Below are 17,110 nucleotides of genomic sequence, written 5' to 3'. Positions count from 1 at the left end.
GTTGTTATAGGTAGTATGCTCATATGAAACTGAGTCAGAATGGATCTAGACTTTTTTAAGTGGATTCTTTGGCACTCATAGTTCCACTTGTATGTCCGCAGGCTTGCTTTATAACAGAAAACAAAGATTTTATGACAAAGCTGTTTATGAGTTGTACTGGCCGGTTTCACTAAAACCAACGGGACTCCTGAAACCCTGTAGATTTAAATAATAATTAAACAGTACTAATTATTCTGCCTCAGTTTGCAGATGACTGGCAGGTACAATTAACCTGAGTTCCATCCATCACCTTGCTATCCTTTAAGAGTAGAGGTGGATTTAAACATGACCAGATAGTATGGACCCCTTTGCATCCACACAGAGCAGCTAGACTTCCAGGTGTCCACGTACAAACAATGATGGACTCGCTTGTCCTTAATGAGGCAATCATGGGCATCAAGCAATGCACAAAGCCGCCAATATTCGCTCACACAAGCAAAACTGACAACCTGGTGTCTAAATTGAGATAATAATGTACTGGAATGTTCTCACGCATGTGATAATTGGCAGCTTGACGTCCACGTAGAGACACAAATGGACTCCTGTATCCACATGAATCCACGAGTGATGATAATAGACGTATTAATGTTGAGCCAGTGATGGTTTGGATGTCCACATTAGGGGTGGGAGTGGGCGACATTCAGGTATCAGCTTGGAGATAAATAATCTACCTAATTATCCACAAAGCAGCATGCAGAAACACCATTTCTACTTTTTAAAAATTGTTTATCCATTTATTTATTCAACCCGCAATGTCATAACTTACAAATTGGCAGTGTTTTTATTCATTTAAGAAAATCTAACAAGCATAGGTTATATTCTTGGATGCAGACTGATCTTTCTGCTGTGCTGGAACAGATTATTTGTAGTATAGAGCTGAGTCGGGCTACAACAGTCTGCATACATAAACATAAGAGTGTCTGGAAAGGAGAATGTAATGTAATCTTTGGCCAACTTAGCCGGCCATTTCTTGAAGAAAAGAGACCAAAAATAACTAAAAAGATGCAAATACATCAGCTGGTTTACAATACGAGCACCACCACTTGCATAAAATTACCAAAGTGAGACCTAGTTTATGAAAATTTAAAAAAAAAGGATGGAGGATTTCCCTTTAAAGAGATGCAGATGTGCTGCGGCTGCCAGCTCCGAGCCAAGCCAGAGTTTCTGTATTCAGGTCAGTTTGTGCATTCAAAGCAAACACAAACCATGTTCCTCTGCATCATTAATGACCTCTCTTTCACACACACTCGCTCACACATTCTCTAACTCTCTCACTCACTCACACACACACAGCAGGATGCAGTGGTCAAATATTTATGGCCAGGAGAAGCTGCTGTGTTATTGTACTTGATATAGCTCGGGGCGTTTTCTATTGCAGTTGCTTTAGTTGGTTTTCAGGCACCGATCACAAATACAAAACGCTACAAATAAAAACTTTGGTTACTTAACCGGGAGGTTCACTCAAAATACTTTTAAAATCCATCCCTGTCCACCCGATCTGCTGAAGAGACAGATTAGTGCCATTTACTGTAAACTCATCAAAGGTGGGGACATTTCTCTCCAGAGGACAGGAAGTACCGATGCTAGCTGGATGAGGAAGAGGAAGTCTTGTACTGAAATAGTAAAAGTAAAAAAACAGTTCAGGTCAGTGCCGGCAGCTCAGCAGTGTTGCATCACGCTGAGCTTCTGATGAAATGAGACCAGCAGCGGTTACAGCAACAAGAACACACTCATGCTTTATTTTCACTTTTGCTGGTGCTAAAGTTTGAAACAACGACAAAGAATCTGTGCCAAACACGTCTACGTTATTTCTAATTAATAAAGGAAAACACAGGCACAATGTGTGACTCCAATAAAGAGCAACTATCAGCTGGTACACCACACATGATGGCATCGCTGTGCAAGGAAATGTATTTTTATGCTCAAGAATAGTCAACAATCCAAATGATTCTATAGGGATATAGGGATTAGACACCAGACTTTTAATTTTTAAACCAAAATTACCAGTATGACCAGTTTCCCATCTAACACCTAAAACTCACGTGTGTCACTCGACAGAACCAATTACAAACTCCGCTGTAGCCTCTGCGTGTGTCCTTTACCGGCATCACGTCGTTATCCAAGCGACTGCTGCTGCGGTCGTATTGATGAGCTCAGAGCCGAGCAGATGCTGCAGCGGCTTATCGATCAGCCGGGAAGGGATGTTAAGCACGAATTAGTCCAGAATCAATAAAGAGCGACTGAACAGCAGAAGAGGTGTAAATGCAGCTCAGGTGAGTGTGGCTGTTTGGAAGGAAATAGGAAGTCAGAAAAAGGAAGCATATTGGAAGAAAGCAGGGCAGAAAGAACAAAACTACCAGAGTTTGCAGAGTGAAAATTTTTTCCTCAGTTTTTCCTTTGGTCCCGTCTCCTTTGGGAATCATTTGTTTACAGTGATTTGGTAAAATCATCTTTTAGATCTTAAAAGGGGGAAAGGAGACGGAAACAAAGAGAGGCTGTTTGGAAGGAAGAGTGGATTTAGAAAAGCAGGAGAAAGGAGAGATGATAGGAAGGCAGGAGGGGGGAAATAGGAAATAGTATGGTCAAAGAAGGAAATGCAGAAGGGTAGACGTTTAGGAAATTAAAGGTTAGGCACGGAAAGCTGTCAAAATCACTCCAAATGCATGAATACATTTCGCAATGAGTTTGATTTATATTGTGCCAATTCACAATAAGTGTCCTCATGAAGTGCCCTGGATGAAAGGATGGACTTTTAGGTGAGTTGCAAGTATCCAAGAAAAGGTGGATTATAGACAAAACATGGAGATTAAATGAAAGAAACCAGAAGGTGTTAAGAAGAAAGCAAGAAAGACACGATGAAGGAAGCGTGTCTGCTCTGGCCTCGTCGGCCCCTCCAGTATTTCATTTCGACTGTCGCCTCGGCTGCCCTGTTGTTTGGTTGGTTGGCTGGTTAGACACCCCGGGCTTTAAGCAGGAAATGGATTTAGACCTCGCAGGAAGCAGAGGGGAGATTTGGGAGGGGGACTCATTTTAAACGTGTCAATCAATACGTTAATGTCACAGAGGAGGAGACGCCACTGCCACTGCCAAAAAAAAAAAAAAAGAGAAGGCGATGGAGCGAGAAGCAAAAAGCGGAAACAAAGAAACGACTATTTTATTTCTCTTCTCTCAGTCTGTTTGTTTTTTTTTTCTTCTGCCTTCAGAGGGAGTCAAGGGGTGAATTAATTTTGGATTTGGAAAAAAAGAAAAGAGGGGTGTGGGGGGGGGGGGTTGTCTAATAACATCTTGGCATGAAGGGAGAGCGAGGGGCTTCTGAAAGCATCAAATGTTAATGTTCGAAAGAAAAAAACACAAATGATTTTCATCTGCGTGGCGCTCTCCTGCTAATTAGTGAAAGAACTGATGACATTTAAATATCTAATATCCTCTTTTTTCTTTCCTTCAAATCTGTGTGATAAATCTCAGACTCCTTTCCTTCATTTTCTGCCAAACCTGACTTCTTTTCTCCCCCTTTTTTTTCCTGTCATCTTTTCCTCAACTTTTATCCCCCCACCCCACCCCCTCCGTCTCTCCTCCCCTTCGTCCTCTTTCCCAGCTCTGTGTCGATTAATTAATTGCCGGCTAATTTAATTTCTCAAAAAGTAATAACTTGTTTAAGCATGAATAAAGACTGACAAGGCAAAGTTCTAATCTGCCCAAAGTTTAATTAGATCCGGCAAGGTTTCAGCACGGAGCCAGACTGGGGGGTCACAGCGAGAGAAGGAGAGGGAGAGAGATACTAAACAATGAAAAGAAGGGGAGAGAAAGAGCCCTAGGAATGGATCTGGCCTAAATGCAGTCTGAAGTGGCTTCGCTGGTTTTCTTCAACTTCTGTGTCAAAAACTGGCCCAAAAGCACATCTTTCAAACACGATCGCTAAACCGAGCTGCTGTAAAATGGGGAATGAATTCTTCTGAGCACCACAAGCCTCTTAAAACGGTTCCTTTTAACTGTAATTTCAATACTGTTTAATGACTTGCGGATAGTCAAGAAGAGCTGGCAGATTCAATTACGTTCTCTGTTTCATGTGTGCATGGAGCAAATAGAAAGCCCGCGAGCTCGGCTGGAGGAAGCCACCGGGCCCAAAAAATCATGGAAAGGTGCGGCTCATGTCATTCAAATGATTCTTTGAACGCAGTACCCATTTTTTCCTGGAAAGATCATTTCAGTTTATTTCAAGGTGGCTCACAATTCCCAAATAATGAGTCTATGAGTCCTGTTAACCTCTTTGTAAAGATCTGGAGTCGCACAAAGCAGCGTGCATCAGGGCGACAGTATTGTTTATCAAAAAGCTTCCTGCAGCTTTGCAAAAAACAACATTTTTTTTTTTTTATACACAAATCATTTCATTCATCGCATGTTTTGAAGACGCAGCCAAAAAAAACCATGGCAATTAGCCACCTGGTTTTCGTAGAAGAAACAGCTTGATTTTAATAAGTTCACCAATTATGAAAAAAATGTTTTCTTCTGAAAATTAAAGTCTAATGTACGTTCTAATCAAAATGTGCTGTGTAAAAAAGCAGAGATGAAATGCTGCTGAAAATAAAAAGGCAACAGAGCATATCTGAGAAATCTCATTGTCAGGATGTTTAATAGTGCCGTTTTAGCAGTGCTGGGCTAATAGACCAAATATGGGGCAAAGAGTATTTTTACATGGGACATGGTGGAATGGTGTATAGATGTTAACCTGAACCACAATACTGCTGTTAACATAACAAAGTAGTTTTAGCAAGAAATACCAGAGAACGTTTTTCGCGAGTATTTAATTTCAGGCATGATCTAAATTAACTTTTATTCCATTGTTTTTTTTCTCTTCTGTCACAATCAGTGCTGTTTTGAAATTCCCATGGATTCCAATACAGAGATATCATATGATATCTGTGGTAAAACCTTCGACTTTAAAATTCTGCTAAAGCTGCCATATTGCTAATTCACATTATGCATAGTTAGCCCAGAAATACATGCATGTAGACCAAGAGTTAACTAGCTGGCCACCTCACAGTTGAAGATATGTGCACAGGGTTCAGTGCACGAACACAATTGGCTCAGATCTTTTAGGATCCTTTAAGTTCAGAGTGTCTGAAACCTCAGTGACAGCAGCAGAGCGGGGCGAGTTCCATTTGAATGGCGTGTTATTGTTAGAAGCATCATTAACAATTGGGAGAACACTTTGAAAAGCTTTTTAGACTGATGCCTGTGAAATCTTAATAGGAACACACAGTGCAGCACACACTGAGGAGATCTGAATGTTGGTGTGTTTTTACAAGCATTACTGATCTGAGGCGCTGTGTGATTGTGACTGCAGATCCAGGTTTACAGCAGTGTGTGTTTATCGTGTAATACAAAGTGATAATTATGTTATTCGGGGGAAAAAAACTTCTGCTGCGTGCACAGCGACAATGCCTGTCTGTTATTACACTCAGCTGGGAAGTAGTTTGATCGTCACAGCTCTGGATTTTGTCCTGGTAGAGTATGAAGGGTTAAATAAAGGCTGGAACACATGTAGGTGTAATACAAACCGAGGAGGTGGATAAGGTTTGGTAGCTGAGGCGGAGCAATGCAGAGCAGGAATCTGTTCAAAATGCTGCAGGTCTGGTGTGTCTCCACTTGCTGCCAGGGTAGAATTTCAATATTGCTGGTTTGTATGTTAACAAGACACAGTTTTGATGAGGCTGTCATACCTAGAACATTGCATTTATATTTTCATGACAAGCTGGCTGTATAAATTGCTGCTGTGTTACTGCACTGGTGGACTTTTTTAGGGAAAGTGTCTGATTTCTGTATATGAAATTTATACAATATTGTTTCCTCGCAAATCCCACAAAAGAATGAAAACAGTAGTACATTCCTTTATATTTACAATCTTATTGTGTATGTTATAGTTATGAAATTGGCTGTTTCTTAGCCCTTTCCTGACATCACAGAATGATGATTTGTAAGCACTGGAAATCTTTTTACCGCTCACTGGAGTCTTTTCTGATATTTAATGCATAAGGACCAATGTGTGCAAAAATCCAATGTACAATCCTAAGTAACATAGATAAAAAGGCATTCATAGAGCACACCAATTTACACTCAATTTAAACTTAGATGTCTTTGAACTGTGAGAAGAAGCTGAGGTTCCTGCAGGAAACCCACTCATGCACAGAGAGAAGATTCAAATGCCACACATATAGGCCTAGCCAACAAAACGATTCAAACCCATGTCATGTGATGGTGCTACCTACCGCACTACTGCTGCACCCTCAGTTCACTTTTATTTACATAGCACCAAATCACACAATAGTTGTTGTTCAAGGTTCTTTGTATTCTAAAGTAAAGACCTACAGTAATACAGAGAAAACTCCAGCAATCAGACAACCACTGTGAGCAACACTTGACGACAGTGGGAAGGAAGAAGTACGTTTTAACAGGAAGAAACCTCTGGCAGAACCCGGCTATCTGCTGTGAGCAGTTGGAGGTGAGCGGACGGAGATGGACCTTGGTCACAAAAACTAGGCCAAGCTAGAGCTGGTGACTTCATCTATAAGCTCTCTATCCCCAGGACTTTAGAGCTCCAGGTTAATAGGAAAAATAAATACACACTAACGAAGAGATACTGAAAAAGAAGATCATTCAGTTTGCTATCCATGCAAAATAATTAGTCATTTGCTCTACGATGACTTTAGTGGACTATCAATGCTAAGACTCTTCAGGCAACATCGTTGTTGAGCCTCCTGCGTGATCATCACATGCACATTGGAATAAATGGCAAATTTGTAGCCTTGCAATCACCTGATTTGGCACAAAAACCATGAAAACTCTTCAAAGAAATGAAATGTGGTTTAGTCTGATCCAAGCGCCATAGTTATAGCCTCCAGGAAGGGAGTGCAAGTCAGTGAATTGTCTGAAATGAAGGTATCTCTGTGTATGTGGGCTGCTGGCATCACCGCTGATTGCAGCGGGGGAAGCGGCACGTCGTCCGCTTTCTCCTGGATGTCTTTGAGCATTCAGAGCAGCTGCACCTCCTCTCACTCCTCTATTGTTCCTATAAGATAAATTGGAGCTATTGTCATAGACAGAGAAAAGACATTAATTGAAGGTTTTCCTGCCGCTGCTTTTATTGCAACACAAACTCTCTCTCTCACACACACGCACACACACATGCAAAATCCAGCTTCAAAGTAATTAAACACATTAACACTTCAAGCATAAGCAGAAAAAAGAGAAGCTCTCTTTTGTGTACATTTGCTTCCATTTATCACCCAGGACCGAGCGGAGCGGGGGTAAGCACGAGGATTTAGCATATCTCTGAGACTAAAGTGATGGAGCGGAAAAGAGGAAGGAGAAGAGGAGGAGGGGAAAAAAGGGAAAGAGAGAGCCAATCCGCCTGGGCTCTTTACTCCAGTCGACAGCGTAAAATGTCAGATACTCATCTGGAAATTATTTCCATTTCATACCACTGACATCTTCCCAAGCGGGGACACTGAAATCTAATTAGTTTGACCAGAAAATGGTGACCAAGGTAGAGGAGTGTATTATGCAGGGAGAGGGGTTGCTAGGGCGTGTGAGGGTCCCTGGGGTTAACTGGAACTCAAGAGTGCAGATAAGGGCTACAGGGGGAAAAAACTCAGGAGGGCTACTCCATTTTAAATCGCCCTGACTAATAGAGGCAACCTTGAATTCAGTGTTCAGTGTTTCAGCCCTCTGACAGCACCGAAGCCGAGCCTTGCCGAGGGTAGAAGGGGGAAGACAGATAGCGTTTCCTCCTCCGGGGGTTACCCCAGAACTTTTCAAACTTTCCATAAGAGCTGACAAGAAGGCTGAAGCCGCCGAACGATGCTGCAGCTGCAGCTGTTGGTGCTTCAGGGAACTTTTTAAACTGCTAAATGTTTTGTGATGTTTGTCACCCCGGGGAGGTCAGATGGTTAATCATACCAGTCATCTCAGTGCCTCTCAACAAAAACATTACGACCCCGCCCAGTGAGGGATTTGCTTTATGAGGCTTCTGAATGTACCCCGTGCGATCAGGCGCTCCGATCTTGGCGGCAGATCTTTTGAGTAATGCAGGTTGAGAGTTGGAGTTGCCATAGATCACAGTTGTTCAAACAAGACAGCCCTCACTGGACAACTTTCAGTGTTTACTCAGCACTACTGACGAGTTTCCATGATACTCCAGTCAAATTCAATCTTAATGATTTGGCCCTTGTCGAAATCGCTCAGCACATCACATCACCCCATTTTCCCCCACATCGTTCGTGCTGACTACAAGAACTTTTAGAAGCAGATCTTGTCAGTTAGCAGTCATCTTTGTGATGCATGTGGGCAGCTGTTTCCAAGGCCCTATCTAAATGAATGAGTTTAAATTTACTGGTCAAAGGTACATAAAAATGCAACTTAATAATGCTACTACACCACATACATTTATTCATGTTACGCAGATGCAGAGGTATATGACTATACTGAGTGAATATTTCTGCCACCACACAGCTGACCATGTGTGCCCCTACACTTTGGCAAAGAACACGAGAAATGTAAGGTAAAAAAAAATGCAAGATGTTTTCTGGAAGGGGTTCATCCTCTGGGGAGCTCTAGTGTGTTCAGTTAGTTTCAAAAAAACGTTTTTCTTTTTTATAGAAGGGCAAATGCTCAAAATCTCTAATGATAACTAATGATGAAAATAGACCTCACATCAATTGAATTCAATTCAATGTTATTTATACAGCGCCAAATCACAACATCAGTCACCTCAAGGTGCTTTATGTTGCAAAGTAGACCCTGCAATAACACATACAGAGAAAACCCCAACAATCGTATGACCCCCTGTGAGCAAACACTTTGGCGACAGTGGGAAGGAAAAACTCCCTACAGGAAGAAACCTCCTGCAGAACCAGGCTCAGGGAGGGGCAGCCATCTGCCCCGACCGGGTTGAGACATCGCGCATAAACAGTGAAGTCTCTCTGCATCCCGTCGACATAGTAAAATAGAAATACTGCTGTTGTAGAAATTTTTGCCACTGCTAATTTAAAATATCTTTTTTATTATGTTTTTGAGTTTGAGCTTGTTCTCTTGGTCATAAGGGTCATATCACAGACAGACATACTCTGACAACTTTATCGGTGCATGCTGTGGGCATCAAGCTGCAGAGCAAAGTTTGAGATGAAATGAATGAAAATGATATCAATACAATAAAACAGTACAAGAAAATAGTCAGATATGAACTGAAAACATGCATTAATATAAACACGGTAACACTCTATGAAAGTAAATGAGTCCCACCAGCTTTAAGTCAAAGTTTGTGTCTAATTGATGTGGTGACAAAGTTCTCAGATAATTACATTTGTGCTTCAGCCACTAATGAGAGTCAGGAAAAGCAGGCGAGTCAGCAGCCTTCGCAAACATCTGATCAGCCTTCATGCTGTCTTTGATGAAGATCTGTGCTGAAGGAGCGGCGGCGGTGGTTGCAGCACCCAGCTAATGTCCACCAACAGAGGAAGGCCTTATTAGCCAAAATCGTTATTGATCTCACATCTTAGCCACAACCAACCCTAACCGCCCAAACTCTTCCTCCCATCGTGCTCGCCAATTAGCTCTATCAAAAAAACAAGGCCAATTAGTGCTTGTGCCTAATTAGGACAAACATGACCCCCATCAGCCCTAATTCTGTGATTAGAGTTACAGATCGCTGGGCCGAGGCCTGGATACAGGTTCACGCTCTGATTTGCTCCTGTACTTTTTAATGAGTTCAGTGAGTGTTTTGGAGTTTTGTTAGGTTGTATACCGTCTTTGATCATACAGGTATGTGCATGCATACGTACAGTTTCGTATAACTAAATAAACACATACAGTACTCTGTAAATTGGCAAATATTGCTCAGAGTTAAAGGCCAGTGTTTGAAACTGGATTGAACATTTTTTAATCTCTGCACTTTCTATCGGGTCCTGATACATTTATTGTAATACAGATTTCTGCAGCATTAATTCTATTTGTGCACAATTGCACACCACCTGTTATGTATCACCTGTATCATATTTTATACACTTATTACTTATCACTGCTTTCTGAGACATCTTTAAAAATCGTTAGGAACGAATCCATGGTAAAAAGAAATGTTTCCGATTTAGAACCATAGAACCACCATTAGAGCTTTTAGAAGCTCTTATTGTGAGACATTTAAAGTCGTGCTAATGTTACTGCTAATTGGTAATGGCATTTATCTGTCGTGAAAGGAAAGAGATTATTATATCTTTTGAAAAATAGAATATAATAGAATAGCCCTTTATTGTCAGTGTACATGTAAAACAAAATTGTAGAACTAGAAGACTTCATTGGTATCTGTATTCTCATACAGTTAATAAAGCGTACCAGTTCTTCTGAAGGGACAGGTGGCCAAAATTTGGAAAAAACACAAACCGTGTCAATATATGAATAGAAACAAGTAAAAATGTCAAACATCATTAAATAGATACATGTATTTACATTTTTTCCACCTAATTGTAACACACAGATGTGATGTACGGTATTTTTGACCAGACTTGCCTGCTTTCATTTGAAATGAGGCATGAAACAACAGTTTGATTGAACTGTGCTGTGACTGCAAAGATCGAACAGAAGGTGAGCTTCCTGTTTATCTCCTGTTACTCTTGTAAACATCACCTGTTCAAAGATGGCTCCCCTGAGAAAAACACTCCACTCTGACAGTGTCGGAGAACTCGCGATGACAAACAGTGACAGACAGAGGGGCTGAACCTTCCAGGAGGAACATCTGTAACTCTATTTGGCAGGGTTGGTGCAAGATTGACTTATAGACAGAACAGATTATTTTGAAATAAATGGGTTTAAAAGTAAAAAGCTTAAAGTTAAAAATAAGGGAGGTCACTGAAGACCTGCCTGAATTAACCTGTCCTGTATCATTTGATGCCACTCTTAAACATGTAGAACCGTGAACACAAAAACCCTTATACTAAACATTAAGTGAACAAACCCTTGTTATAGACTTTTTTTAAACTTGTGCAGAGTCTCGAGATCGGAAAGGAGAACAGCCTGCATAGAAAACACACCAAATCTCAGCTGTTCAAAGCACTTTCAGCTCAGTTGTGGCACTGGCACGATCTGCTCTGGTAGCCAGATGTGGCCCAACAGCACACCTCAAGTTTGCCACATAAAACTCAAGCCGTGCTTTGAGTTAGCAGGATTAGCCAAAGCCAAATGTGGCCTAAAGGAAACTGTAAGTGCAAGGCCACATTTGGGCCAAATGGTGATTGCTGTGTGGGAGGACTAGCTTTAATTATGAGATCAGATTTGACACCGTCTGTGGTGGCCTGCATGCATTACCTGGCCTGTAATCTGTTTGTCAGGGGAGCAGGATGGGTAAGATCAAATTTCCTGAAAGTCCAGAGAGTGTGAAGCTTTTTGGGCTCAGCCTCTGTTTTGATAGTGACAACTCGAAAGCTTCGGTTTAATCTGCCTAAATCTGCAATCATGTAAATCTGTGTCACATTAGCTATTATAAATAATTTAGGTCATAAGTACTGTAAATATCAATCCCTCAAATTACAATTGAAAGTAACTTCCATGCATGTGTATGACCACGAGGAAATGCTGGCGTGTAAATGCTGCCTGCCAGTATTCCCTTGTTCAGTGGGCACTGGTTAAAATGCTACAGAGCCGAATGTAATATTTGCTCCTGGAAGACTTTTCTAATAAAGTTTCTACTGTTCTCCCACCGGCAAAGTCGATGGCAGTGATCGCAGCTTTAGTTTAACAAAGTTCCCGTGCACACAGTAGTCCAGCTGAACTCAAGTGCTGAGTCCTTCGTCTGTTGTTGTGGAAGTGAGTCAAGTTTGGAGTGTGTTCAGCTGTACAGCTCTGAGGCAGTCCGTGCTCTATAAGCCTCCTGCTGACACGACGTTTGGAGGCAAAGCACTTATTAAACAGCCGCTCTGAACTCGGCAGCCACTCGCACATGACTTAACATTTTTGCAAGCACCTTGCTTTTGCATGGGAAGTGCTTAAAAACTAAAATCCATGGCAGCGGCGGCCGTGAGAATACGGGAGGGGAAGCGTTGAAAAAAGACAGAGCGCGTCCGCTACTCAGCACTCCGCGGGATTAGAACGCACACATCAAGCCGCAAACAGACAGAAAAGCCGACTGTAGCTCCTTTTTTGCAAAAAGGAGGCAATGAATTTCAATTATGCATGAAGCAGAGGCCATTTTGGGAAATAAGCGCCATCCCCCAGGAGGACCACCACCTCCTCTGCCCCCTCTTGAGCCCCTAGCCTCTAGTATCAAAGAATGATCTAATGTCACGCACAGGAGAAAGGTTACTTTCTGCATACGCATTGATATTTCTGCTTCCATCTCTGACCTTTTTCCACTCTAAGCTGTGATTTCTTTAAAATGCGAACTCAGCCCCGCGTCTGTCTGTCAGTCTCCATCTGTCTGCCTCCGTACCTCAGAGGTACCTCAGAGGTACAGGATGAGAAGCTTCAACAACTTACAGAAAAACAAAAAAAGAAAATCCAGATTTGAGAAATCGTGACCGTAATAATCACACACTAAAACACAGATGTTTTTTTTTCTGCAGCCATCATCTTTCATTATGTCATTTTTCTTTTTCAAGAACAAGGCAGTAACAGAATTGTTATTTTAGCCTTAAGTGGCTGTTTGCGAAACCTAATTAATATTTTAATGAACCTGAGCGTGTTTTTCCCTCCTTCACTAAATCAGCTGATCCTGTTTCACGCTCAGCGCCCATCGTTGGATCTGCGCATTCCTTCTGTCAGCAACAAATTCCTGGCACTTTGTGAACTATTAGTGACTTTAAAAATACACAGAGCTTTAATTAATTTTCTTCAAATAGAGAGAACTGCGTGTGGATAAAGGGGTAATGACAGTTTTAATCAGCATCTCCTGCTCTCGCCAGCCTGTACACAGCTGAACTGTGACACTGCACTTGCAGTTTTGTTAGATTTTACAGAACAAAGGCATCATTTATGAGATCTTTGGATACATAAATACCAATATTTATTCAGCAAACACATTTATCTGACTGTAGTCAAATGCAATTTACAACCAACTTTGCCTTTTAGCTGCAAACTCTCAGGGGAAATTGTTCTGCTACATAAGACAAAATCCCACAGATGAGCATTAATGCACAAAACAGCAAGTAAAGTTCAACCTAATAAATAACAATAAAAAAGAAAGACTTGCAGACACACATTTGTTACTGCTGGAGGTATTTATATGCATATACCTGGAAAAAAGTGCTAGCCTATAGTAACCGGAATCCAAGCTTTATCATAATAGGTTGCAAAGAAGAAAAAGCATCAGAGTCCAGCTTGCTCTCTTCAAATCTGAGAAAGGAAATAATGGGCATATCCATCCCGAACTTAAATACAGATCTTAAATCCTTGTGTCCGTATCCCCGGCCTGTTCAATCAAATTCTGCAGATTTGCAAATGTAATCAAAACTCCCATCTTCAAAGCTTCATTTGTATTTTAGCCAATATTCATATAGCTAAGGTGACATGGAGTGACAATCAATTCTAAAGCTTCTCTGACTTTTTATTTATTAGCTTTAAAAGGTCCAGGTTTGGGGCCTCATTTGCTGAGATGAGACAACAACAACAACAACAACAACAAGCGACGGGACACTACCTATACAACTCAGAATAGCAGACAGACACTGTTAAAGACCATTCCACAAAAAGACACATTACAGGCGCTTCTCTTCACAGAGGTGGCAAATAATAGCATTTTGTCAAAGCTGCTGTTGTGTACAAGCACAAGATGTCCTTTGGCAGCAGTGTGTAACCCACTGGGTTATGACAATAGTGAGATGGGGCTGTCACTGCAAATATATTTTTCTGCAGTGGTTGAGTGTGATGTGCTCCTTTTAACCCAAACCTTGAGAAAACACCAAAAAACACTCTTTCTAACCCTAACCGAGTAGTTTAAAGTGTCTAAACCTCACCCGAGAGTAATAGTGGAAACAAAAGCAGGACAGGACTTGAACTTATCCCACCCAAATCCTTAAAACCTCCTAATCTGGATCGCTATTGTTGCAGCTGGTACATCAAGCCCAGACTAGAGTTTATTATCTCAGGCTTTTTATGTGAAACCTCTGCACCGTAATGTCATCTTCATCTCCCACCTTTCCTCGCGCTGCTGTTTCCACGGTACTCATGCTTTCTCTTCTCTGTTTTGTTGTGTCTCTCTGCAGATCTCAGGCCTCTTCCCGACGTGGCAATGACCGGTAAATGCACCCGGGAGTGCACCGAGTTTGGCCACTCTGACTCCTGCTGGATGCCCGGCCAGCCTTCTCCCAACCGCAAGGTATCCAAGAATGCCCCCAAGCTCTCCACCTTTGTGCCTTACCAAGAGATGGACGGGCAGGAGCAGCTGATGGCCAACGGCAGCCCCAAGCCCCTGCCGATGGAGGAGCGTGGACCAGGTGGTGGCGGCGGTGGCAGCAGCTCCAAAGTGGCCAACATGCGTTTCATGACACCCTACAGCAGTGCCTACCCCAGTGGCGGAGATTCATCCAGTAAAGACTGTGGCATGGAGGAGATCCCGCTGAGCCAGGCGGTGGAGTACCACTCAGCTACCACTCCAACCGGCCAAACCTCCAAGAGGGAGATCTACCTGTGAGGGCACAGCTCTCCACCTTAAAACCCACACTCATCGCCCAGCGCTCCCCACCGCCCAGCTGCTCGCCACCACCTGTCGCGCCCCCTCACAGCTGCCCCCTGTGCCTATAACTTGCTGTGCCACAGCACCTACTCCCCCTTTTACCTTTTTTATAAATGCATCTACCTACAAGGCTTTAGCCCCCTCCACCTCTACCCACAGACATCCCCACCCCCTGCAAAAACCAATCACATGTAAAATAGAAGAAATTCAAAATCAATTAATGAAAATGCGGCTTGAGCTGCTTTGGAAGGAATGTAAACGACACCACATTGTTGTGATAATTTAAAGGGGAAACTATTTAGCTACTCACGTTTTTCAGCTGGATTTTTTGTGTTGCTTTAGCTTTGTTGCTGTGTGGGACCGGAAAACGGAAAAAAACAAAAAACAAACCTTCCGGGGGGTGAAGGGAAATAACTTCTTGTAAATCCTACTTAAGTATACTGTGTATTGCTATCTATCCTCATTTTCTTTTTTTGGATTTACTTTTCTTTCTAGTTTTTCTCTGTCACCTTCGAAGACACAGGGAAATATTATGTTTTTAAGCCAAGTTGCATCAAATCAACTGGCTTGTTTTTGTCAGGAGCAGCTCATCGTTAACGTGAGACATTTGTAGAAAGACAGCTGTTTTCCAATCTTGAGATATTTAGTTAAGGTTTCTTTTCTTTATTTTGCTGTGGAGAAGTCTTTTTTTCATTGTACAGGCTGTAAATATTACAAACAGTGACAGTGGAAACTGCTGTGGCAGAGCGGATCCGTGGCCGTTAATCTTTCTGCAGCTCTTCATGTAACACTGGACTGAAAATGGTTGCATGTAGAGAGAAATGATGCCGTGGCATTCGCCGTCACACTGCAGGAACCTGGACTCTTGAGCATCACCAACGGTGCCGAGTTACAAACACAAGACTTTTTAATCATTTTTCCTCTGCTGTCCAACACTGGAACACGGTGGAATTTACGTTAACGAGGAAGCAGAAACATTAGAGGCGCACCGATACAACTTCATACAGAACTGAAGGAAACCTAAGTGCTTCTTTCAGAGTCTCAGAATCTAAGAAGCGATTATATTATTCATGCTGTTGTCAGTAGTATACCATAATATGATAAACTTAAACATGAATGTTACAGAAGGGTATCCAAAAATAGTCAAATGACGGTTTTCTTGCATCAAACTGATCATTTTTCTTTCTGGCATCGAATTATCTTCGATGCCATGATACATTCACATGTGAGAGACCTAAAAGTTTAAAGTGCTCAGCTTAAGGCAGCATTGTTCATCGTAAAGAAGAAATGATTACTCTGTTTATTGTGCAGTTTCTGATAACGGATTGATTACGAGCATTTGCATTAATGAAGCCGAAAAGGTTAAAAAAATTTAAAAAAAGCTTTTCAAATTAGTTAGAGTTTCGGCTTCTCCAGTCTGAAGACTTCCTGCTTTTCTGTATATCATTCTGAACTTAAGTGAGTAGCTTTTAGTTTGTCCAGTGGCTCCAGATCTCACAGATCTTTTGAGATTAAAATTTATAATCCAGTTGATCCAAATAAACAACTCAATAAAGTGTTAATGGAGAATCGTCATAGCTGTAGCTCTAGTCCGTGACAGCCTGTAAGCTTTTATTTCAGACTCAATAAAAAGTTTGTCTTGTGACATCACAGGAAAGGTTTAGAAGGAATTCAAATACCAGGGTTCACACTCCAGGGAGCAGAACATGACCTGTGCATTGCAATCTGTTGGATCTCAACATTTCTGATGTTTGCATCATCCCCAAAGAACATGAATGTTCAGGCATTATTTCATAAAAATCTTCTTGTAGTTGTGAATCAAACCATAATCATCCTTGAGATTCATCCTCGGAAGACCATGAATATCCACAGGGAGTGTAATATTGCTCTGTTTGCTACCACTTTAGGGTCAAAGTCACTGCCTACAATTAGTGCTACATGAGTATCTGTATTCATGCAGTCAGTGTCTACTATTATCACCATGCCTGCTTGCAACTACATGACACCAAGGTCACTGCTTAGGTGTGCAGTAATGGGTGAATGAGGCTTGTAGTATAAAGTGCTTTGAGTGCTCAAGGAGAGTAGAAAAGCACTTAATAAGTATGAGGCCATTTACCATTTTAAAGCGTGCAGGAAGCATTACTGATTTTATTTGCTTATTCAGAGGTGATCATCATCAGCATCACATCCATGTCGTACTTCTTACCACTGCTAGCTTGGAAGGCCACAGCATCGGGAGCTCACTTTTAGAAAGTATTTGAATATAATCTAAGATTAATGATTTCCAAAATCTTCACTTAATCTTTCAAAGCTTAGCAGAGAGCGGAGATGTTGTTCGCGATGCCTGTTTTGTTTTTG

General features: G+C 41.7%; 1 protein-coding gene across 3 annotated transcripts in view; it reads left to right on the top strand.

Moving 5' to 3' along the window:
• Positions 1 to 16,813, top strand: part of LOC102203450 (protocadherin-1-like) — a 218,037-nt gene extending 201,224 nt beyond the window's left edge. For 2 of the 3 annotated variants that reach the window (XM_005737754.1, XM_005737755.1), the window contains exon 5: positions 14,283 to 16,813. In XM_005737754.1, the coding sequence (XP_005737811.1) occupies positions 14,283 to 14,710 (428 nt within the window). In that variant the 3' untranslated portion in view covers positions 14,711 to 16,813. The remainder of the gene's footprint in view (positions 1 to 14,282) is intronic. The other variant, XM_013912035.1, reaches the window with a different exon arrangement.
• The last annotated feature ends 297 nt before the right edge of the window (positions 16,814 to 17,110 follow it).

Source organism: Pundamilia nyererei, unplaced genomic scaffold, assembly GCF_000239375.1.
Source record: "Pundamilia nyererei isolate P.nyererei 1_Seehausen unplaced genomic scaffold, PunNye1.0 scaffold00079, whole genome shotgun sequence".
NCBI classification, from domain to species: Eukaryota; Metazoa; Chordata; class Actinopteri; order Cichliformes; family Cichlidae; genus Pundamilia; species Pundamilia nyererei.
This window is presented reverse-complemented; position numbering and strand designations above follow the sequence as displayed.